This window comes from Vitis riparia, chromosome 15, assembly GCF_004353265.1.
Source record: "Vitis riparia cultivar Riparia Gloire de Montpellier isolate 1030 chromosome 15, EGFV_Vit.rip_1.0, whole genome shotgun sequence".
Classification (NCBI taxonomy): Eukaryota; Viridiplantae; Streptophyta; class Magnoliopsida; order Vitales; family Vitaceae; genus Vitis; species Vitis riparia.
The window spans coordinates 9650267-9676248 of record NC_048445.1 but is presented as its reverse complement, the minus strand read 5'-3'; the positions used below and the strand labels follow the sequence as shown (position 1 = coordinate 9676248).

General features: G+C 30.6%; 3 protein-coding genes across 4 annotated transcripts; all 3 read left to right on the top strand.

Annotated features, from left to right (window-relative positions):
* The first annotated feature begins 462 nt into the window (after positions 1-462).
* On the top strand, positions 463-20419 carry LOC117931943. Its single transcript, XM_034853011.1, has 2 exons — positions 463-804; positions 20132-20419. Exons 1-2 carry the CDS (start codon positions 463-465, stop codon positions 20291-20293), a joined length of 504 nt encoding a protein of 167 aa, XP_034708902.1. The 3' UTR covers positions 20294-20419.
* LOC117931724 lies at positions 6104-7090 on the top strand. 2 transcript variants are annotated; one of them, XM_034852765.1, is made up of 3 exons: positions 6104-6379; positions 6509-6604; positions 6703-7090. In XM_034852765.1, exons 1-3 carry the CDS (start codon positions 6146-6148, stop codon positions 6772-6774), a joined length of 402 nt encoding a protein of 133 aa, XP_034708656.1. In that variant the 5' UTR covers positions 6104-6145; the 3' UTR covers positions 6775-7090. The 2 variants fall into 2 exon arrangements, with proteins under 2 accessions (XP_034708656.1, XP_034708655.1); XM_034852764.1 differs by having other exon boundaries at positions 6104-6604.
* A 3823-nt stretch (positions 20420-24242) lies between the features above and the next one.
* LOC117931725 lies at positions 24243-25424 on the top strand. Its single transcript, XM_034852767.1, has 2 exons — positions 24243-24812; positions 24909-25424. Exons 1-2 carry the CDS (start codon positions 24354-24356, stop codon positions 24978-24980), a joined length of 531 nt encoding a protein of 176 aa, XP_034708658.1. The 5' UTR covers positions 24243-24353; the 3' UTR covers positions 24981-25424.
* Positions 25425-25982: the final 558 nt, after the last annotated feature.

Below are 25982 nucleotides of genomic sequence, written 5' to 3'. Positions count from 1 at the left end.
TAATTAAAAATAATTAAAATTTAAAAATAAAAATAGGTGTAAAATATGTAAAAACATTTTTGCATATATTAAATGTGATATTAAATGATACATATATTCTTTTTATTTTATCTTATATTTTATTAATATTTTTTAGATTCTTTTTAATTACAATTTTTAAAATTTTTTAATCAAAATTTTTGGTTTTATAAAATAAATAATATAAAAAATTGAAAAAGAAAAATGAAAGATGAAAGTAATCCATCAATCCCGTGAAAACTTTCAATACAACCTTTATTAGAATCCAGAGACCACGGTACAGTCGTCGCAATCGTCCTTCCTTTTCCTTCCATTCTCTTACTGCGTTGAAAAATAATAAAAAATTACACAAAGACTCATTCAAAGCTCTTTCCCTATAAAACCCAGTATTGTGGAGCAAGCCTTCTCAGGATTCAAGCCTCGTTGCTTCACAAAAAACCATTAATGGCTGAGAGGTCTAAAAACAATAGGAAAAGCTGGTTCAGATACTTCCAGTATGACGAAGGCAGAGAGTCTCCTGACGATGCCCGCAACGTCCTCTTGATAGTTGCGGGGCTGATTGCGGCCGTCACCTTTCAAGCAGGCGTCAACCCTCTTGGGGGAGTTTGGCAGGATAATGAAAATGAGCATAGCGCAGGAAGGGGAATCTACTCCAATCAAACAAGAGAATTCTACATTTTCTTGATCTCAAACACAGTGGCTCTGTCTACATCCATTCTGATTCTTATATCTCTAACGTATAGGTTTCCTTTCCATTTCGAGATAATGCTTGCCACGGCCTCAATGGTTGTGACTTATGCATAGTTCAAAGTTACGGTATCGGTCATTGACTTGGGAGGCCCTGAGGCATATCAGACTCGGTATCTCGGATCGGTATCGGGTGATATGCAAAAAATTCTAATTTAAGAGCTCAAAATAATTTTTAAAAATATGAAAATTATTAAAAAATTAAATATAAATATGTAGAGTGAAAAATTGATAAAATAAACTTGTATTATATTAAAATTATTCAAATTATAATAAAAGCATACTTTTGGGATGATTTATAATAATATTAAAAATCTCTAAAAATATTTTAATTTAATCACTTGATAATAAATATTTCTTATTAAAGATGAAAATAATAAAAAGTAAATTTTTTATTATAATTTTTTTTAAATTAAATATTTTGAATTTTAAAAATGCTTTTAATTATTAAAAAATAAAACCATGATTCATCTTTAAAAAAATAAATATATTTTTTCTTATAAAATATATTCATTAATTTTAATTTTTATATAAATATTCATTTCTTATTTATTTGATATAAGTCTAATATTCATTATTCATTTTTTATCATTATAATTTTCATCAAATTATTTAAAACCTAAATCCCCACTAAATACTCATTATCTACTTAAAAAACAAATATATATTATTTAAAACCTAAATCCTCATCTCTCTTAAATACCCATAACCATCATTGATCGATCAAACACCTATTTCTCTTTCAATATACCCATTTATCCTCTCAACCAGCTCCTCCGTAGGCCCATTTCTTTTTTCTCCCACTTCCATCAACCATCTCACTGTCGTTCTCCATTGATAACAACGGTGCCGGAGTTTGGAGACTCTGCCTCCTTCTCATGTCACTCAGTTCCATCTCCGACGAGAACTTGGGGGATCCAAACAAGCACGCGTGCTTCTTCGACCTCACCGGTGACTCTAAGATGTAGGGTTCTAACTCTCTGTAATCTGTATTTTTTATTTTTATGGGTTTTGATCCTCTCATCTTCTCCACCATTTCTACTCCAATATTACCTTTTTTTTTCCATTACCAATTACCCAAATAGCTTAGTCTCAACATGATCTTGGAGTTGTCTCAACCTTTCCATGGGATTCACTCTGAGACTATTCATTTATCTTCAATTCAACCGAGTTTATTCACAAGCTGACAAAATATCAAACTCGAATATCGGTTTGATACCGGCCATGGTCGAGGCGGATACAACTCGAATGAGTCGTACCGGTATCGACCGAGATTTTGAACCCTGCTTATGCTTCGGCCATGTTCGCTGTTACGCTTGATGATTTGGTGAAGTTTCGATACATCTTGGCTGCAGCAGCTGCACCTTTTGCTATAAGGTGTTTACTGCATATGTGGAATGAGATGAAAGAGAAGGTAACTGATGGAGAAGTTGGTCAAGTAGTGTAGAACAGATGCATTGAAGTAGGGTTTAAGTGGTATTAACTAAGGTGGAAAAATGATGGTGGCCTTGCCCAATGGCAGTAGAATTAAGGCAATTAATCTTATTGTAGTTTGATGATCTGTTTTCAGTTCATTTGTACGCTATATTATAGTGGAGGTAGGTGGGTATTGCCCATAGCTTGTATTTTATGTAGCATTTTGAGCCTCTAATCAATGGCCAAGCATCTAGCTAGCTGTCAAAGCAAATGTGAGCAATAATTAATTGTCACTTTTTACAAGAAAAATGATGTGTTTCTTTATTATTTGATTAGAACGGTTGGAGAGTTGGGTACAAGTTGTGAACTTCAAAGTTTTAAAATTATCAAAAAATTGTCACTATTATTTTTTTATAAATATTTTTTTTTTCCAAGAATACCACGTTTTTTTTTTTTTTTTTTCCCTTCAAATCTTGTTGAATACAAAACAAACATATATTTTTCTTTCTAAAAAAATAAGAAGTCATTTTTTTGAAAATTTTCTTATTTTTCTTCATTAAAACGAAGATCAAACTCTTGTTTTAATTATGAAAAAAATAAAATTGTATTGGTAGTTCCCTTTATGACTTGAGATGAGAAAATTGGTTAATAAAACAATCAAATTCTTAAGTATTTTAAAAGATAACCGAAAAACCTTATTTTTCATGGAGAGAAAATTTAAAAAAACTCAAAATTCTAAATATGAATTTAGCAAAAGTTATAATAAAATAATAGAGAATATTTATGTAAAAAATAAAGTTATTTTTCAAGTTTGAAATTAAATTTATAAATTTAGGATAATTTTATCCCTTTAAATCAAATTATTATTATTATCATTTTTGTTTGTGTGTGTATGAAGGGGAGAAAGAAAAAAAAAGCAGAAGGGATAGTGATCATCTCCGCCACATCTCAAATTGATATATAATCCCTAGAGATATATAAGATATTTGATTAAAATGAATAAAACAATTCTTAGTAATTAGTAAAATAATATCACTTTTTTTTTATATAAAAAATTTTTATCAATTTTTTTAAAAATTTTGTACATAAAAAGGAAAGATAAAAACTGAAGTAATAAGATGTTTGAGAGGTCTAGGTCGATAGTTTTAATATATCCACTATGATTCCAAGAGATGATTAGAAAAATAGAGGGAAGTTAAAAACCAAAAAAACAAATTAAAATATAATTAATTTAAAGAAAAAAATACACAAAAATATTTATGTCCAAATAATATTATATTCCAAAAAGGGTCAATTATCCCTTTTTTTGTTAATTAAATATTTATATTTTAAATTTAATTAAAAAATTTCTGTCTTTTTTTTTTTTTTTTTCTGCATGTTCTTTTTAAAAAATATTATTAAAATATAATTATTAATTTTTTAAAAAAAATATGACATTTTTCATCACTTTTATTTATTTATTTTTATTTTTACGTTAAACTTACCTTTTTGAACAGACGAATTTACTTCTTATACTAAACTCATCTTTTAAAAGATGAGTTCACTTTTTATATTAAATTCGTTTTTTTAAAAGCTTAAATTTTTTTATATTGAACTCATTTTTTCAAAAACGAGTTCACTTTTACATTAAACTTATCTTTTAAAAATAAAAAACAAATTTTACTAGAAATTGAAAATACTATAATTTTAGAATAATTTTTTATATTATAAATTTTAAAAAAAATACACTACGTAGAAAACCTGTTTGTATTGTTGTTGACTATCACAATCAAACAAATTCTATCCATTTCAGTTTTTTTTAAAACAATTATTCAATTATATTATTAAATATGTTCTTGAAAAAAATAAAATAAATAAATTCATTGCCTCATCCTCTTATTTCCAAAACTAGTTTTGAAAATTCTTTAAAAAAATCAGAACCAACCACTGCAATTAATAAATATTTCCTAAACCAAATTAAAATTTAAAAGTACTTAATTAGCAAATTCTGACTACTAATGATCTAGCAGCTAACCTATCATACACGCATTCCATTATCATCCATTCCTATTTACAGTAGGAAGAGATTCCCATCAAAGTCAAGGCCAGTGATTGCATCATGGATCAAAGGATTAGCCAAATCATTTGCCATCTTTATAGGCAATATTATATCTTTGATCAAGTCGAGTCAACCAACAGCCGACGTGTCATGGTAGAAATTTAGAGCCTGTGGGCGCTGGCAGAAACCATTGTAGACCTTTCCAAGCCGTCTCCAAGTTGTATGAACTTACTGTCACTGTGTTTGTCCTAATCTACTAGTGGGCCACTAGTAGGACAAAATATTGTCACTAGCACACACAATAATTGAGACCAACCTCGTGAGAAATGACTAGTCTGTTTGTCTTTTAAGATACCAGTAGATGAAAATTAATTTTTTTTTTTTTGAAAAGTTTTTTCAGTTTTTCTTTTGGACAAAATTTAATGATTTGTCATGTAAATTGTATAAATTTAATTACATATATTTACTTATGGAATGATTTTCAGATCAAAATGTGTAATTTTACTTGTATTTATTTTATTCAAAATTATTTGCCTTTTATATTTTGGATTGTTGGTAGACCCAACAATACATAAGTACATGCAGTAAACTATTGTGTAATGACTCATTGAGAAATTTTATTTCCCAGACAAACATTGGGTGAAATGATTTATTGATGTTTGATTTCATAGATATCAATGTAATAAACTATTTCAAGCCAATCCCAATTGTTTTTTCAAATTGACCTAATCAAAATAAGATTAACTTAATTGATATATGCACCTACTAATTTAATATAAATCCAAAATATTTTATTGAATCACGTGATGATAAAGAGATTCAACTTGTCTCCACCCTAAACAAAATTATTAAAAAAAATTGATAACTTATTAATCTTTCTCCTTAGATTTATCCTTTTTCATTTCCTTTCTGACTTGGGTTTGTGATGTTGGAAAATATAAAAGATTTTATTTCTCCCATTTAAAACTAATTAATTTTATGAACAAAATGATGCCCATATTCAATAACAATTACTATCCAAAAATAATGCTCATTTCTAAGATGAAAAATGCTTTGGTTTTCCCAAGTTTAGATATTTTTTTCTTTTAGTGATTTAGAGTTTGGTTGACAATGACTTTAAAAAATATTTTTAATTTAAAAAGTATTTTAAAAATAAAAAAATAAATGTTTGCCAAAAATTTAAGAAAACTTTTTAAAATTTGAAAAATCACTTTTGAAAAAGTACTTCATAGATGATTTTTATAAAAATATTTTCACTAAAAACACTTTGTATAAAAATATTGTCAAACTCATTAACATATTGTTTTTTTATTTTTATTTTTATTTTTTCTTTTATAGGATTTTTCTACTTTGCCTGCAATGTTAATCAAAATTGTTATTATTATTAATTTGTTTGTTAAATATTTTAAAATTCTTTTGCATCACTATCAGTATAATGACTGCTTAGGCAATCATCCAACTTAAGAATCACACTCTCCCTGTTGTACACGTCTTTTCCAACTCTTTGCAGACAATTTTTTTCTTGAGTAGGATGAAATTGACCTTTTGGCCTTGTTGAAGGAAACCGCCATGATCAATCATAGATTCATGGTTCCAACTTGGAAAGTTCAGTAGTCCACCAAACATTTTTAAAAGTAAATGGAGCCATGGAGCCATGGACCACATCCCTGCAAAACCCACAACTAGAACCTTATTCTAAAGCTCACCAAACCCAATGTTCTATTTTTTGTGGGAATGCCGCCACAGAAGTCATATTATATGGCTCATTCCTACTACCTTCCCTTCTCTTTTATATTGGAATTGACTGCTTTTACAAATGATATATGGTAAGTGGTAACTCATTGACCCATTCAAAGCTCTTTCCTTATTAAACCTAGTGTTGAAGAAGAAAGGCTTCACAAGGAAACATCCAAGAGGCCTGAAAATATGACTAGGAAGAGCTGGTTCAGGTACTTCCAGTATGATGAAGGGAAGGAGTCCCCGGCGGATGCGCGCAACGTTCTGTTAATTGTGGCGGGGCTGATCGCGGCCGTCACCTTTCAGGCGGGTGTCACCCCTCCTGGAGGAGTATGGCAGGATGATAAAGATGGGCATAGGCCAGGAAGGGCGATATATTCTTATCAAACAAAAGAATTCTATGTTTTCTTGATCTCAAACACGGTGGCTTTCTCCACGTCCATTCTTCTTGTTATATCTCTAACACATAAATTTCCTTTCCACTTTGAAGTAATTCTTGCCACAACCTCAATGGTTGTGACTTATGCTTCTTCTGTATTCGCCGTTACCCAGGATGAATTGGTCAAGTTTCGATACATCTTGTTTGCTGCCGCTGCACCTTTCATAATAAGATTCCTACTGCAGGTGTGGGCCAGGTTGACAATGGAGGTATGAAGATAGACTTAATTACGTCCTTTTTTTTTTTATCCTCAAGTTTCTATTCAGTCCTAATTTATTCTTTTTTTTTTTCCCCTGGTTTTGTGCAGGAGCAACCATATGAAAAACACATTGTCTTTCCGGATAATCGCAGCGGCGAGAATGAATTAAACAGAGTTTAGAGGGAGCTATGGGGAGTTGTAATACTGGAAACAATATTCTGATTCCAATCCCTCCATGGGTGAAGTTTATTCTTGATGCCCATATAGTCTTTTTATTCATGTAAAAGTCAACATCATTCATGGCCTTCCCAATTCAATCTTGTTTTTAGTAGTGTTGAGAACCGTCTATTTTAAGCCTAAAGGCATCCTGGAAATTTGGAATACATATTGAGTTAGTAGGTTTTTGAATGTTAATGCAGTAGAGTGAATGATTGGGTCCAAGATACACAATGTAAGTACTAATGGACGAGAAATCATCTTTATTGTTTGCCCAATCGGCTTATGAGAAAGCATGTAGTGCCACTGGAGAGTCCCGCTAAAGTAAAATGCCATAATCAAAAGTAGCACATAGATAACAAAAGAAGCGCTTGGTAAAAGCCTAATGTTTTATAATGGGTTGATATATGTACTAAGAGTGTTTGTTTATTGTAAATGCTATGTCAGGATACTTAAGATACAAGTACTACAAACTTCCAATGATGATACAATATTCAGTTAGATCAAAAGAGCAACTGGCATGAATAGAGGGTGACATACTTATATGAAGTGGTGTGGAGACAGGTTTTGTTGGGAATCCCTAGATCCCTCCATTCCTAGTCTTGGACCACTTAGGGTGCATGCTACTAGTATTAAGGCTCTCTAGATCTAATGCAATAGAAAAATATGATAATAAAAACCATTAAAAACATAGATATAGAGAGTTTAGATATCATACATCTGATTTGGATGTTCTTAAATCAAATATAATCTAATGAAGAAACTTTATAGCTGTCGTAAATCTCAAAGACCAACAATCTTCCACATGATAACTTTTTTCACGGATCTTGGTACAAGAGAAGAGTGGTCTTTTCTCTAGACGAGGAGACTAGGGTTTCTCTCTAGATCTCTAAAAAAATAGTGAAAGATTGAAGCCTTAAACCCCTAAGAGAGTTTATACAGACTTCTATGTGGGCTTAAGTGACTTGAGCCTAACTTGGGCTTGGGTCACTTAATCTAACCCACTTGGATCATAATTAATTAATTATTCATTTTGAGCTCCAAATAATTAATTAACCTAATCCAGAAAGACCATTCATATGATCCAATGCAATTTTGCATTTTTATGAAAATTCCATTATGCACACTTATAAATTAGAAACCCAAAAATACCCTTAAAATCATGCCACCATGAATCTAGAGCTTGAATGAGGACTACTAAGACCCATAGAAAAATAGTGATTCCCTTATAATCTAATTCCAAATTTAACTCAACATCCAACTATAAAGAGTCAACTACACTCCAATATTATATGTATTTTATAATGAGAAAGAACTTGTGTCCATGACCTTCTGTCCACTGCATCTAGACTCCCCATGAACTAGTATTCATAATCTAATAAGATATATGTTATTAACCTCTCAAGATTACCTCTCCCATCCTTGAGTTATTGACCTTCTTATTATGTGATCAATTGATATACTCTAGTTCAAAAAAGTATATTTTAAATTCTAGTTGAGGAATTATTGTGGCCATAAATTTTATGATTACATGTCCTTAAGATTACCCAAGAGGACACACTATCCCAATCCCATAAGATATCACGATGCTTTTAGTCATTAGGCGTCATCTGTAGATGACCTAATCCATAGGGAATATATGACCATTTTAGGGTCTTACCCATAGGTCAAAGCTTAATGACTTTAGCAGCAACCTCATATTATCTCAAGGTTGAGAATCCATATAGTATAGTAACTTAGTGAATTATGACTACTTGATAACCAATGTCATGATTCACCATATGTTCTGTCTAATATATAACCTTATACATTAGTTCGTTCACCATAGGAAACTTATCCCAATGACCAAGACCAACCATTCCTCCAATTAGGAGGTAATGCATTGCAACCTCAAATAGATTGCCTAAGCCCATGAGTACGTACGAAGAATTTTTAATTTTTAATTTTTTTTTTCACTTCACTTGACGATAATATTGTGTAAAAAGACTAAATAGACTTGAAATTGAAGCAAATAATGTTTGAAAAAAATAAAAAGATTAAAATATCAAGAAATTAGTACGGTACGAAGAATGTGAGGAGGGTATGAGAAATTTTTTATTCATTTCTTGTACCCTCACATTTCTCATACCCTCTTCACATTATTGATACCCTCAAATTTTTTGTACCCTCTAAATTTTTTTATATTTAATTTTTTTTTTCAATTCACTTGATGATAATATTGTGTAAAAAAACTAATTACACTTGAAATTGAAGTAAATAATGTTTAAATAAATTAACACATTAAAATATTCAAAAATTGGTGAGGGTACGAAGAATGTGAGGAGAGTACTAGAATTTTATTTTTTTTTCATTTCTTGTTCTCACATTTCTCGTGCCCTCTTCACATTCCTTGTACCTTCTTTACATTCATAGTACATTTCTCACATTTTTTGTACCCTCTAATTTTTTTAAATTTAAATTTTAAAGTTTTTTTTCACATCATTTCACAATAATATTGGGTGAAAACACTAATTACACTTAAAATCGAAGTAAATGATGTTTGAAAAAAATTTAAAGATTAAAATATTTAAAAATTGCAATGGGTATGAAGAATGTGAGAAAGGTATAAGAAATGTGAAGTTCTTCACATTTCTCGTACCCTTCTCACATTTTTTGTACTCTCTAAATTATTTAAAAATTTTAATTTTAATATTTTTTTTGTTGATGGTGCATGAGATTAATTCCATTGGCAACCAATTGGTATTGAACCCTTGAAGAATTATATTTTTTAAATTGTCTTGCCATGTGTCTTAACCTTATTGACTTAAAAAGGTGAGTATGGTATTTAAAAGTAAATTTTGGTACCATAGCATGACCGATATTATTAATATCTATACCTACTTATACAAATCATCTATTATTAATATCGGTCATGCTATGGTACCAAAATTTACTTTTCAATACCATACTCACCTTTTTAAGTCAATAAGGTTAAGACACATGACAAGACAATTTTAAAAATATAATTCTTCAAAGGTTCAATACCAACCGGTTGCCAACAGAATTAATCCCATTAGGAATGGCAACGGGGCGGGTTCGGGACGGGTCGCCCCCATCCCAACCCCACCCCAACCCCACCCCGTTTATTAAAAACAATTCTCATCCTTGTCCAACTTAAAAAATTAAATGGGACTGGGCGGGGCGGCGGGTATGGGAATTTCCCATACCCGCCCTACCCCGTTTAGCTTTTTTTTTTTTTTTTTTTAAAAAAAATTACTTTAAAATTTTTTAATTACATTAAAATAAATATATTTTATAAATAATAAAATTATTATATTTTTTATAACTTATTTTATTAATTTATTATTATTATTATCTATATATTAAAAATAGTAAAATTAAATTTATATGTAATCGGGGCGGGGTGGGATGGGATGGGATAATACCCGAACTCGCCCCGGGTTTAAAAAAAAAAAAAATCATATACCTATCCCAAACCCATTTATTAAATTTAAACCTCGTCCCATTAGGGACGGGACGGGGCGAGTACCCGAAAAAACCCGTCCCGTTGCCATCCCTACCTACCTATATAATTTATGATCCTTTATTAAATAAGGGAATCACACATGATGATGATGAAGAAGTCACTTAAAAAACAATAAAAAATAACTTGAAGATTAGAAAGAAATTCAATAACATTAAGATTTTTTTTTTCTTTTTCTTCGTTCTTGAAAGATAGTTTTAACCTTATTCTCCAAATACGATCAAGCCTTAAACTTTAAAAGGTCATGTTTGATTGATAAAAAAATAATAGGATAGGTGTAGACCCCCATTTTGGGACTCGGTTTCATGCACTTTCATGCAACTTGTTTTGCCAAGTGTTGCAACCCCAGGAGACCACGTGGCGTCTTTTAATTGGCTGCTATGGAATCAGATATTGCTTTTTGAGGAGCTATCAAGAGGCGACACTTGTTGGAGGATATTCAGAAGAGCTTTTGGGCTGTTAGAGTGGAGTTGGGTGATTCTTTTGAGGTGTGAGCCCCCCCCCTCCCTCTCTGACCATGAATCCCGGCCAGATGGGACAAGCAGCCAGGAAGTTGAGGGCTCGATGTCGGCTGCAGCAGGCGTGCAGTAGCAGGGAGAGTGGTTGGGCAAGCCATGCTTGCTGACCGGTGAATAGAAAGGAGAAGAGAAAAGAAGGAAGAGGGCTAGAGGGGGACAGCATTAGAGAGACGAGAGTTTTTTTTCTAAGGGTTTTTTTTTAGGGAAAGCGTATTGGTTGAACTAGAGGATGAGGCTAGGAACAGGGGAGCATAGAGTTGCTGGGAAAAGTCCAGGACACAGAGCTGAGAAGGGAAATTTCAAGGTATGACCATTTGTTTTTGTTTTTTTTTTTTTTTGTATATTTTCCATTGTTATCAGACTCAAGGCTCCAAAGTCTCAGCTGCTTTCCGTGATGCTTCAAGCCATGGCCTCCTTGTGGCTAGAATCTGGGTTTTCAGTGATGATGAGAACAGACCCTTTCAGTTTTCTCCAAGCTTTCACAGTCAGCAAATACCCAAGGTTGCATACTACCAGACATATTCGTCGGCTGGACGTGGAGGCACATCTGCTGGTGGCCTGCCCATTGTGTTTATGTCCATGCACATGTCTTCATTCTGCATGACCTCTATCTCTATTCTCATGCAAGCGGGTTGTCATCTCATCCCCATGTTTTTTTCTCATCCACCATACCCATAGTTCATCTATCCACCTCTCTTTCTAGGTCGTCATACCTATTTCCCCACTCAAACTTGCAGGAATCAAGCATCCTCCACTACACCCATTTTCCTCTCATTCATTCTCCACCCTACTCCCTCACTTACATGGAGTCTCGCGGGCGCATGCTATCCTTCACTCCTTCACATACCCATTAACATTCCACTCGAGGAAGAATTCTGTCCGGCCGACAGTCCCCTCATTTTTCCGGATGTCTCACATCCGGAATTTTGCCTGCCAACATCCCCCCTTATCTGGATGTCTCACATCTGGAATTTCCGTCTGGCCGAAGTCCCACCTTCTCCGGATGTCTCACATCCGGAATTTCCGTCCGGCCGAAGTCCCACCTTCTCCGGATGTCTCATATCCGGAATTCCGTCCGCCTCCATTCCCACCTTATCGGATGTCTCACATCTGGAATTCTGTCCGCCTCCATTCCCACCTTATCCGGATTGTCTCACATCTGGAATTTCCGTCTAGCCGAAGTCCCACCTTCTTTGGGTGTCTCACATCTGACGCCTGACGCCGGATGGGAGAGGGGGGCTATTCAACTTCCCCCGTCAAACATGTCCGGATCCTCGTTTTATAACTTCTTTTTTTTAAACCATTTCAAAGCATCCTATCTTTCATCCTTAGAATTTTTAAGATCACCCAAGAGTCCCATTTCCAATAAAATTTTGCTGTCATCTTTCTTTCTGGCAAGCAATTTTCACAACTCTTCTGTTTTTTAAAATGTTTTAAAATAAGCATAGATTCAATCCCGTGATTCCAAATAATGGAGTTTATGGAATTAATTCATGCAAAAATAAACGGGCTTTGGTGGGGGCCCCACATAAGTGACTTTATAATTGATTGATTGACTTGGTTATCATACATGATTTATATATCCTGCTCTCTGACATGTATGCTATTATTCCTTAATTGTGCACTAACCTCTCTTTTGATAGCACACGGTGGCTCGTTGCCCAAGTACGTACCTACTTTCACTCTGATAATTGTCTAAGCATATCTTGATTCTCACGTGTGTATGATTTATTCCGGGTACTCACTGTTTTACTCGTCCATTGCCATGATTGCTTCATTTTATTAGTAGAGACCCGACTTTAGGGACTTAAAGGGGTGCTACGGTCTTCACCGTACCTTCCCGATAAGTAACCTGACCCCCGGACCTGATCCGGTTTTTCGCAGACCGTCTTTTCCAAATTAAGGAATCACACTTAGGGTTTTTCTTTCTTATTTTGTTTACCCTTTTAAAAATAAAACAAAAATAAGTGGCGACTTCAATTTTCTTAATCAAATAAAATCAATTTTTTTAAAATAAAAATCGAGCTCGCCATCGAGTGGGAAACGCATTGAGCCGAAATGCGGGGTCCACAATAGGATAATTAAAAATAGTTAAAATTTAAAAATAAAAATAGGTGTAAAATATGTAAAAACATTTTAGCATATATTAAATGTGATATTAAATGATACATATATTCTTTTTATTTTATCTTATATTTTATTAATATTTTTTAGATTCTTTTTTAATTACAATTTTAAAATTTTTTTAATCAAAATTTTTTGTTTTATAAAATAAATAATATAAAAAATTGAAAAAGAAAAATGAAAGATGAAAGTAACCCATCAATCCCGTGAAAACTTTCAATACAACCTTTATTAGCATTAAATTGCTGAAAAATATTCCTGGCAAACACCCAGTCTAGCCATTAATGCCTCCTCATACTATAAAAAAAAAAAAAAAAACAAAAACAAAAGAGTCTCCATTAAATAATAAATGGTTGTTACCAACTTACCACGCAAAAAATAAAATTAACTCAGAGACCCACTAGGTGGACTTTTGATAAGAGTATGGTGATTAAAAAAAAATTATTCTTAAATTATCATAGAAAAAAAAGTAATTCCAAATGTATGGTAATTTTTGCCATGTAGGAGAGAGGGTTCGGTTAACCGAAAATCGTCTTTTGAAAAGACGATTTTTAAAATTTTTTTAAATGGAAATGGTCTCTTTAAGAGACGATTTCCCTTGGAAATAAAATAAATAAATAAATTCAAAAGGGAAATGGTCTCTTCAAGAGACGATTTTCCCATTAAAAAAAATTAATTTTTTTTTTAAAAAAATCCCAAATTAAAAAAAAAATCTCAAAGGAAATCGTCTTTTGAAGAGACGATTTAACATTAAAAAAAATTAATATTACAAAATTTTTTTTTTTTAAATCCCAAATAAAAAAAAAATCCGAGACGATTTCCCATTAAAAAAAATCCCAAATTAAAAAAAAAAATCTCCAAGGGAAATCGTCTCTTGAAGAGACGACTTTCCATTAAAAAAAAATTAATATTTTTAAAAAATAAATTTAAAAAAAAAATCCGAAATAAAAAATAAAAAATAAAAAATCCCAAAGGGAAATCGTCTCTTTAAAAATAAATTTTTTTAAAAAAATCCCAAATTAAAAAAAAAATCCCCAAGGTAAATCGTCTTGAAGAGACGATTTCCCATTAAAAAAAATTAATATTTTTAAAAAAATCCCAAATTAAAAAAATAAAATAAAAAAATCCCCAAGGGAAATCGTCTTTTCAAGAGATAATTTTCCATTTAAAAAAAATTAATATTTTTTAAAAATAAATTTTAAAAAAAATCCAGAAATTTAAAAAAAAAAAATCCCCAAGAGAAATCATCTCTTCAAGTGACGATTTCTCATTAAAAAAAATTAATATTTTTTTTAAAAAAAAAAATTTAAAAATCTGAAATTAAAAAAAAAAAAAAAATCCCCAAGGGAAATCGTCTCTTCAAAATAATTTTTTTTTAAAAAATCCCAAATTAAAAAACAAAAAAAAAAATCCCAAAGGGAAATTGTCTCTTGACCATTAAAAATAAAAATAAAAAAAATCCCAAAAAATCGGAAATGATTTGCCAAAATAAAAAATAAATAAATTAAAAAAAATCCGAAAGAGAATTCCCTTAAAAAAGAAAAAATTCCCAATTGGAAATGATAAATAATATTTAATATAAGATAAATAATATTTATCTATTATTATTTTTTTGCACTTTGCAATTAAAAAAAAACTATTATCAATTTATGTGAATAAATGAGTCTAGAAAAATAATTTTTTTATTAATTTATTAAATAATTAATTACAAAATAAATAATTTTGTTTTGTTTAAAATTTTAAATTAATTTTATTGTCTAAATTTTAAGATGAAAAATATTAATCTTTAAGTTCAAATTTCACTATAAAATGAATAAAATATAAAAAAAATCTACGTTAAATAATGTTAATTGTTCTTAATCTTCAATTTTTTTTAAATTATTTCAATTAATTACAACTAATAAAATTAATTTAGTTTCATATTGGTTTTTATTTATAAGATAAATAATATTTATCTATTTTTTTTGTTTATGTGAAAAATGATTTTATAAAAAAAAAATTTTATTAATTTATTAAATAATTATTTATAAATAAATCATCTTATTTTTTTTATATAATTTTTAAATTAATTTTATTATATAAATTTTTAAATAAAAAATATTATTTCAAATTTCACTATATAAGGAACATTTAAATGTAAAAAAAATAAAATAATATTTTATAAAAAACCAATAACATTATTTATGTAAATGTTTAAAAATCAACAAATAGCCCAACAAATAATATAATATCAACCATGATAGAAATGCAATTATTGTCGTGAATGCAAAAAAACTAATAACCTTATTCATATGAACCATCAACAAAGAATATATATATATATATATAATATATATATATGTATATATATATATATATATATATATATCAACCATAACTGGTATTATATGTTCAATCAAATATTAATTCAAATAATGATAAAAACAACCACTATTATGAATAAAAAAAACTAATATGTAGTCCATATATATAAACTAATAACTCAACAAACATTGTAATAAGTAACAAAATATCAACCATGAATACCAACAAAACAAAAATATTAAAATTCAATATTACTATATGACAACTTTAAAAGTAGTAGATGATAAATTAACATACGTCATTAATAAACTAACAACCAATAAAAGTTAGTATGCATCATCAATATAAATAAATGAAGAATCAACCAAAAAACATGTATCATCAATTTATGTTCGATAAAAGATATAAAAGTCATCAATGTGTGCCACATGAAGGAGGCTTCCTTCTTCGTTGTGGCCGTTGGTGACATCTTTCCAACTCGGATTGATCTGAGGGACCATCTAATGTTGCTCCATTTCCTCGTCTTCGTCCTCGTCCTCGACCTCTTCCTCATCCACGTCCTTCATCTTGCACCTGTGCCTCTCGCTGATGTTCAACAAGTGGTAACGAAAATTATTGCATTTGTGTCGCCACATCATCTCTAAATAGATGTCCTAATGATTGTGGTGACAAAGCAATGAGTGGTGCTGTAGGTGGAGTAAATGATACATCGATACTAAACGACATAGGTATATGAGAAGAAGGCCCATCAATATAAGAATGCAATATCTCCTGCATGAATGATGTCCCAGCATCTTCCTGTATCACCCCCTCAGCAATGGATGGAACTGATGAATAAGGCAGTGACTGGTCAAGTGGTGTAGAAAAATTGAAGGAAGAATGTTGTAGAGTTTATGGTGGAAAATGTATAGATGCATCATCGATATGGAAGTGTGGATCATCAGAAATATGGCCTCCACGTGTTCGTACACCTCCACTTCTAGTCTATACACCATCACTTGTAGGATGTACCCCACCACCTCTAGTCCGCACCCCACCACCTCTGGTCCGTACCCCAATATTTGTCATCCCAACCTCCTCATATGATGATTGTCTCTCCGTATCAACGACATTAGGGGGAATAAGAAACCCATCGGCCTCGTGGATCTCTAAACGTCTAGTTCGTACCCCACCACCTCTACTTCAAACCCCACCACCCCTAGTCCGCACCCCACCACCTCTAGTTTGTACCCCACCATCTCTTATCCCAACCTCCTCATCCGATGATTGTCTCTTCGTATCAACAACATTAGGGGGAATAACTAACCGACCAGCCTCGTGTATAGCCTCTAAAGTGGTGCACATAATTGATGAATTGCATCACGATGACCGATATTCAGTGTATCTGGATCAGTCCATAAATGTATTTGTTGCAAACTGCGGTTTTGGAAGAATTATGAATAAAAAGTTAGATGTTTTTATAATAAGAAGAAAATATAGTAATAAATAAAAAGACGTTATAATTACCACTATCTCCCATGAAGATCCATGTGGAGTTAGAAAAAGGCGAGTGATCGAACGATACCACACCATATATGGATGGTTATACCCATACGAAGTATATGCTGACAGCTCTAGCAAGATGATCGTACCTAGCCTCCCACCTTTGAATACAGTGGTGATGAGTACTCATCCAATCAAAATCATGTCAACCCCTTAAATCATATCTATGTAAGCCCAATTCTGTATCGCATTGCTCGGGAATATGCTGTACTAGCCCAAATTGCCTCAAAACACGATCAGGTCTATGCCACTCCACTATGTGGAAACAGATAAGGGGTGAAATAGTCAACCACAAGTCAAAGGCAATAGTACAATAATCTGGGAGTGCAGAGATGACATCATCAGTATATGGCTCCCATATAATCTGCAATTAAATTTGAAATATAACTCACATTATTTAATAATAATTTCATTATAAATCGTTTAAAAAAATTATTCAAAATAATGAATTTATCACCTGCTCTGGCATAAGTTGATCAACTAGATATCTATACTGGGATAGCACATGCATAGGCATCGAAGTAGTACGAAATTCATCTCTCCAACTACAAAAAGAATATATATTAAAGGTTTTAGTAATTGTTTATTTATGCATATATGTAACAACAAATATCTAATATATATCATGCATTACACAATAAATATGAAATAAAGGCAAAAATATTAACTACGAATAAAATAATATATCTTTTATTATTTTTTTAATGATTTAATCCATTTAAAATAACAATTTCCGATAAATATTATTCAAACAAATATTACATAATCCAAATAAATTTATCCAATAAATATTATTCAAACAAATATTACATAATTCAAATAAAATTAAAAACTGATATAATAATAAAACTATACATCATAAAATAACTTCAAATACAAATAAAGCAAAAATATTACCTTATAAGCAATAACGTGAGTGTCCAAGAAAAGAAATGAGATAAGATATGCTCAAATTCTAACAAAGATGAAAGGTGAAAAATTTTCAAGTGGGGAAGATGGACAAAACGTGAGTGAAGAAGTTTGGGTGAAAATTAGAAAGAAAGAGTTTGAAGGCGAAAATGAGAAGGAAGAAGGTAATTTATAGTGTATGAAAAGTTGGAATTGGTGGAGTGTAGTAAATTGGAGTATTAAATGGAAGGATATGACAACACATGAATAAGTATGGAATAGGTAAGAGTATAGTGTATAGGATAAGTACATGAATAGGTAATAGTGTAAGTACATAAATAGGTGATAGTATAGTGTATAGGATAATCGGTTAAAATTTGAATTTCAAATTTCAAATTTCAAATTTCAATTGGAATTGGTAAGTGTAGTTTGAATATTTTTTTAAAAAATTAGTTTGGATTTTTAATATTTTTTTTTTAATTTGGGATTTTTTATAATGTTAATTTCTTTGACTGGGAATTTTTATTTTTTTTTTAAATGGGAAAATCGCCTCTATTTCCTTGATTTTTTTTTAATTAGTTTGGATTTTCAATTTTTTGTAATATTAATTTTTTCTTTTAATTTGGGATTTTTTTTAAAAAAAATTTATTTTTTATAATATTAATTTAAAAATAAATAAAAATTTCAAAGGGAAATCATCTCTTGAAGAGACGATTTCCCTTTTGAATTTTTATTTTTTTTTAATGGGAAAATCGTCTCTTCAAGAGACGATTTCTCTTTGAAATTTTTTTAAAAAAAATTAGTTTCCAATTTTTTTTGTAATATTAATTTGGGATTTTGTTTTTTTTTTAAAAATCCTTTTTTATAATATTAATTTTAAAAAAAAATTCAAAGGGAAATCGTCTCTTGAAGAGACGATTTCCCTTTTGAATTTTTATTTTTTAAAAATATTAGTTGGATTTCCAATTTTTTTGTAATATTATTTTTTTCTTTTAATTTGGGATTTTTTAAAAAAATTATTTTTTATAATACTAATTAAAAAAAATTCAAAGGGAAATCGTCTCTTGGAGACGATTTCCCTTTTTAATTTTAATTTTTTTTGTAATATTAATTTTTCTTTTAATTTGTGATTTCTTTTTTAAAAAAAATAGTTTCCAAATTTTTTGTAATATTAATTTTTTCTTTTAATTTGTGATTTCTTTTTTAAAAAAAAAAAATTCAAAGGGAAATCGTCTCTTCAAGACAATTTCCCTTTGAATTTTTTTTTTAAATTAGTTGGATTTCTATTTTTTTTTTGTAATATTAATTTTTTCTTTTAATTTGGGATTTTTTTTTTAAAAAAAACAATTATTTTTTATAATATTAATTATAAAAAAATTTCAAAGGGAAATCGTCTCTTCAAGAGACGATTTCCTTTTGATTTTTTTTTTTAAATTAGATTCCAATTTTTTTGTAATATTAATTTTTTCTTTTAATTTGGGATTTTTTAAAATTATTTTTTATAATATTAATTTTTTTTAAAAAATTTCAAAGGAAAATCATCTCTTGAAAAGACGATTTCTCTTTTGAATTTTTTTTTTTTTTTAAATGGGAAAATCGTCTCTTCAAGAGACAATTTCCCTTTTGAATGTTTTTTTTAAATTAATTTGGATTTCATATTAATTTTTTTTTTATGGGAAATCATTTCTTTGGTTAAAAAAAATTTTTATCGTTGCATCTCTCTCCTCTCTCCTATATGGCAAAAATTATCATACATTTATAATAACTTCTTCTGCTATAATAATTTAATAATAATTTTTTTTAAATTACCGTACTATTGTGAAAAGTTCCCCACTAGGCCACCAAACCCAAACCCCTACCATCCATCTCTATTTTTCCATTGCTCCCCAGAGACCACGGTACAGTCGTCGCAATGACTTGTTCCTTCCTCCTTCCTTTTCCTTCCCTTCTCTTACTGCGTTGAAAAATAATAAAGAGTTACACAAAGACTCATTCAAAGCTCTTTCCCTATAAAACCCAGTACTGTGGAGCAAGTCTTCGATCTCAGGATTCAAGCCTCGTTGCTTCACAAAAAACCATTAATGGCTGAGAGGTCTAAAAACAATAGGAAGAGCTGGTTCAGATACTTCCAGTATGACGAAGGCAGAGAGTCTCCGGGTGATGCCCGCAACGTCCTCTTGATAGTTACGGGGCTGATTGCGGCCGTCACCTTTCAAGCAGCGTCAACCCTCCTGGGGGAGTTTGGCAGGATAATGAAAATGGGCATAGAGTAGGAAGGGCAATCTACTCCAATCAAACAAGAGAATTCTACATTTTCTTGATCTCAAACACAGTGGCTCTGTCTACGTCCATTCTGATTCTGATATCTCTAACGTATAGGTTTCCTTTCCATTTCGAGATAATGCTTGCCACGGCCTCAATGGTTGTGACTTATGCTTCGGCCATATTCGCTGTTACGCCTGATGATTTGGTGAAGTTTCGATACATCTTAGCTGCAGCAGCTGCGCCTTTTGCTATAAGGTGTTTACTGCAGATGTGGAATGAGATGAAAGAGAAGGAAACTGATGGAGAAGTTGGTCAATGAGTGTAGAACAGATGTATTGAAGTAGGGTTTAAGTGGCATTAACTAAGGTGGAAAAATGATGGTGGCCTTGCCCAATGGCAGTAGAATTAAGGCAATTAATCTTATTGTAGTTTGATGGTCATTTGTACGCTTTATTATAGTGGAGGTAGGTGGGTATTGCCCAGAGCTTGTATTTTATGTAGCATTTTGAGCCTCTAATCAATGGCCAAACATCTAGCTAGCTGTGAGTAATAATTAATTGTCACTCTTTACAAGAAAAATGATGTTTCTTATTATTTGATTAGAACGGTTGGAGAGTTGGGTACAAGTTGTGAACTTCAAAGTTTTAAAATTATCAAGAAAATTGTCAATATTACTTTTTTATAAATATTTTTTTCTCCCAAGAATACCACGTTTTTTTTAATACGAAACAAACATATATTTTTCCTTTTTTCAAATTTTCTTATTTTTCTTTGTGAAAACGAAGATCAAACTCTTGTACTATATAAAAAAAAATTGTATCGATAGTTCCCTTTATGATTTGAGGTGAGAAAATTGGTTAATAAAACAACCAAATTCTTGGGTATTTCAAAAGATAGCCGAAAAATCTTATTTTTCATGGAGAGCAAATTTAAAAAAACTCAAATTTCTAAATATGAATTTAGCAAAAGTTAGAATAAAATAATCAAGAATATTGATGTAAAAAATAAAGTGATTTTTCAAGTTCAAAATTAAATTTATAAATTTAGGATAGTTTTATCCCTTTAAATCAAATTATTGTTATTGTTATTATTATTATTATTATTATTATTATTATTATTATTATTTTGTACGTGGGTGTGTATGAAGGGAAGGAAAAAAAAGCAGAAGGAAAGATATATAATCCCTATAGATATGTAAGATATTTTATTAAAATGAATAAGATAATTCCTAGTAATTAGTAAAATAATATCACTTTTATTTTTTATATAAAAATATTTTTTATCAATTTTTGTACATAAAAAGGAAAGATAAAAACCGAAGTAATAAGATGTTTGAGAGGTCTAGGTTGATAGTTTTAATATATCCACCATGATTCCAAGAGATGATCGGAAAAATAGAGGGAAGTTAAAAACCAAAAAACAAATAAAAATATAATTAATGTTAAAGAAAAAATACACAAAAATATTTATGTCCAAATAATATTATATTCCAAAAAGGGTCAATATTATTTTTGAGAATTGAGAATTATCCCTTTTTTGTTAATTAAATATTTATATTTTAAATTTAATTAAAAAATTTCCTCTTAATGTTATATATCTTTCAAGACAAAGATACAAAAATAAGAAGTTAATTAAATTGAAAGTTCCACTTTATGAATTGAGATTCCCACCAAGGAAATGCCCCAACCCTCCCTCCCTCTTTAACGATTCTGCCTTTTTTTTTTTTTGAATGTTATTTTTAAAAAATATTATTAAAATATAATTGTTAATTTTTTTCAAAAATATGAAACTTTTCATCATTTTTATTTATTTATTTTTATTTTTGTGTCAAACTCATATTTTAAAAATATAAATTCACTTCTTATACTAAACTCGTCTTTTAAAAAAAGAGTTCACTTTTTATATTGAATTCATTTTTTTAAAAGCTTAAAATTTTTTATATTGAACTCAATTTTTCAAAAATGAGTTCACTTTTACGTCAAACTTGTCTTTTAAGAATAAAAAACAAATTTTACTAGAAAATGAAAATTTTATATTACAAATTTTTAAAAAATACACTGATGTAGAAAACCTATTTGTATTGTTGTTGACTATCACAGTCAAACAAATTCTATCGATTTCAGTTTTTTAAAAACAATTATTCAATTATGTTATTAAATAAGTTCTTGAAAAAAAAAAATATTAAATTCATTGGCTCATCCTCTTATTTCCAAAACTAGTTTTGAAAATTCTTTAAAAAAATCAGAACCAACCACTGCAATTAATAAATATTTCCTAAACCAAATTAAAATTTAAAAGTCCTTAATTAGCAAATTCTGACCACTAATGATCTAGCAGTTAACCTATCATACACGCATTCCATTATCATCGATTCCTATTTACAATAGGAAGAGATTCCCATCAAAGTCAAGGCCAGTGATGCATCATGGATCAAAGGATTAGCTAAATCATTTGCCATCTTTATAGGCAATATTATATCTTTGATCAAGTCGAGTCAACCAACAGCCGACGTGTCATGGTAGAAATTTAGAGCCTGTGGGCGCTGGCAGAAACCATTGTAGACCTTTCCAAGCCGTCTCCAAGTTGTATGAACTTTCTGTCACTGTGTTTGTCCTAATCTACTGCAAAGACTTTACCTAACTAGTGGGCCACTAGTAGGACAAAATATTGTCACTGGCACACACAATAATTGAGACCAACCTCGTGAGAAATGACTAGTCTGTTTGTCTTTTAAGATACCAGTAGATGAAAATTAATTTTTTTTTTTGAAAAGTTTTTTCAGTTTTTCTTTTGGACAAAATTTAATGATTTGTCATGTAAATTGTATAAATTTAATTACATATATTTACTTATGGAATGATTTTCAGATCAAAATGTGTAATTTTACTTGTATTTATTTTATTCAAAATTATTTGCTTTTTATATTTTGGATTGTTGGTATGCCCAACAATGCATAAGTACATGCAGTTAACACAATGCATAAGTACATGCCTCTTAATGTGTAATGACTCATTGAGAAATTTTATTTCCCTGTCAAACATTGGGTGAAATGATTTATTGATGTTTGATTTCATAAATATCAATGTAATAAACTATTTCAAGCCCATTCTCAATTGATTTTTCAAATTGACCTAATCAAAATGAGATTAACTTAATTGATATATGCATCTACTAATTTAATATAAATCCAAAATATTTTATTGAATCACGTCATGAAGAGATTGAACTTATCTCCTCCCTAAACAAAATTATTAAAAAAAAATTGATAACTTATTGATATTTCTTCTTAGATTTATTATTTTTTCATTTCCTGGTTTAGAATGGGATAGAGATGGACATATATCATCTCAACAGTTAGTGAAACAATGAATGACTTGGGAATTAATGTTATTTTATTTACATGATTGATTCTAATATGGGTGTGTGATGTTGGAAAATATAAAAGATTTTATTTCTCCCATTAAAAACAAATTAATTTTATGAACAAAATGATGCACATATTCCATAACAATGACTATCCAAGAATTATGCTCATTTCTAAGATGAAAAATGTTTTGGTTTTCTCAAGTTCAAACATTTTTTTCCCTTAGTGATTTAGAGTTCGTTTGAGAATGATTTAAGAAAATGATTTTAACTTAAAAAATATTTTTTTGTTAGAAAAAATATTTGACAAAAAATATAAATTTTATTTTTAAAATTTGAAAAATCACTTATAAAATTATTTTCACTAAAAACACTTTGTATAAAAGCATTGTCACACGCATTCCTAAACTCATTAACATATTGTTTTTTTTTTTTCTAGAATTTTTTTTATTTGCTTGCAATGTTAATCAAAATTAACTTATTATTGATTTGTTTGTTAAATATTTTAAAATTCTTTTGCATCACTATGAGTATAATGACTGCTTAGGCAATCATCCAACTTAAGAGTCACACTCTCCCTGTTCTACACTTGTGTTTTTCAACTCTTTGCAAACAGTTTTTTCTTGAGTAGGATGAAATTGACCTTTTGGCCTTGTTGAAGGAAGCCGCCATGATCAATCATAGATTCCTCGTTCCAACTGGGAAAGTTCAGTAGTCCACCAAACATTTTTAAAAGTAAATGGAGCCATGGACCACATTCCTGCAAAACCCACAACTAGAACCTTATTCTAAAGCTCACCAAACCCAATGCTCTATTTTCTGTGGGCATGGCAGAGGAGTCATATTATATGGCTCATTCCTACTACCTTCCCTTCTCTTTTATATTGGAATTGACTGCATTTACAAATGATATATGGTAAGTGGTAACTCATTGACCCATTCAAAGCTCTTTCCTTATTAAACCTAGTGTTGAAGAAGAAAGGCTTCACAAGGAAACATCCAAGAGGCCTGAAAACATGACTAGGAAGAGCTGGTTTAGGTACTTCCAGTATGATGAAAGGAAGGAGACCCCGGCGGATGCGCGCAACGTTCTGTTAATTGTGGCGGGGCTGATCGCGGCCGTCACCTTTCAGGCGGGTATCAACCCTCCGGGAGGAGTATGGCAGGATGATGAAGATGGGCATAGGCCAGGAAGGGCGATATATTCTTATCAAACAAAAGAATTCTATGTTTTCTTGATCTCAAACACAGTGGCTTTCTCCACGTCCATTCTTCTTGTTATATCTCTAACACATAAATTTCCTTTCCACTTTGAAGTAATTCTTGCCACAACCTCAATGGTTGTGACTTATGCTTCTTCTGTATTCGCCGTTACCCAGGATGAATTGGTCAAGTTTCGATACATCTTGTTTGCTGCCGCTGCACCTTTCATAATAAGATTCCTACTGCAGGTGTGGACCAGGTTGACAATGGAGGTATGAAGATAGACTTAATTACGTCCTTTTTTTTTTATCCTCAAGTTTCTATTCAGTCCTAATTTATTCTTTTTTTTCCCCCCTGGTTTTGTGCAGGAGCAACCATATGAAAAACACATTGTCTTTCCGGATAATCACAGCGGCGAGAATGAATTAAACAGAGTTTAGAGGGAGCTATGGGGAGTTGTAATACTGGAAACAATATTCTGATTCCAATCCCTCCATGGGTGAAGTTTATTCTTGATGCCCATATAGTCTTTTTATTCATGTAAAAGTCAACATCATTCATGGCCTTCCCAATTCAATCTTGTTTTTAGTAGTGTTGAGAACTGTCTATTTTAAGCCTAAAGGCATCCTGGAAATTTGGATGCAGTAGAGTGAATGATTGGGTCCAAGATACACAATGTTAGTACTAATGGACGAGAAATCATCTTTATTATTTGCCCAATCGGCTTATGAGAGCATGTAGTGCCACTGGAGAGTCGGCTAAAGTAAAATGCCATAATCAAAAGTAGCACATATAAGAAGCGCTTGGTAAAAGCCTAATGGTTGATATATGTACTAAGAGTGTTTGTTTATTGTAAATGCTATGTCAGGCTGCGTAAGACACAAGTACTACAAACTTCCAATGATGAAACAATATTCAGTTAGATAAAAAAGAGCAACTGACATGAATAGAGAGTGACATACTTATATGAAACGGTGCGGAGACAGGTTTTGTTGGGAATCCCTACACTACAAGGAAAAAGGTATATGGTGACATTTATAACGAGTCACCATAAACATAGGGTGTCACTACAACATAGCGTCACCTTCTCCACTGACACCATAGAGGGTACCAATTGGTGACGTATTTGGAAGTGACACCAAAGTAGATAAATGGTGACCCATTCGGAAGTGACACCATATATTTCTAGTGATGATAGGGTGTCACATTAAATACATCATCTTTGAGTTATGATGTCACATTAAATGCATCGCCTTTAAGTTATGGTATCACATCATTGTAAATTATTGTGGAAGATATGATTGGTTTTAGTTGTTGATTTTTGTAATGCTTATGAATTAATAAGATTAACCTATTTATATTTTGTCCATAAATATAACAATCATATTATATTTAACTCATTTTTCTGTAATGTTTCTGGAATAACTCATAATACATTGATC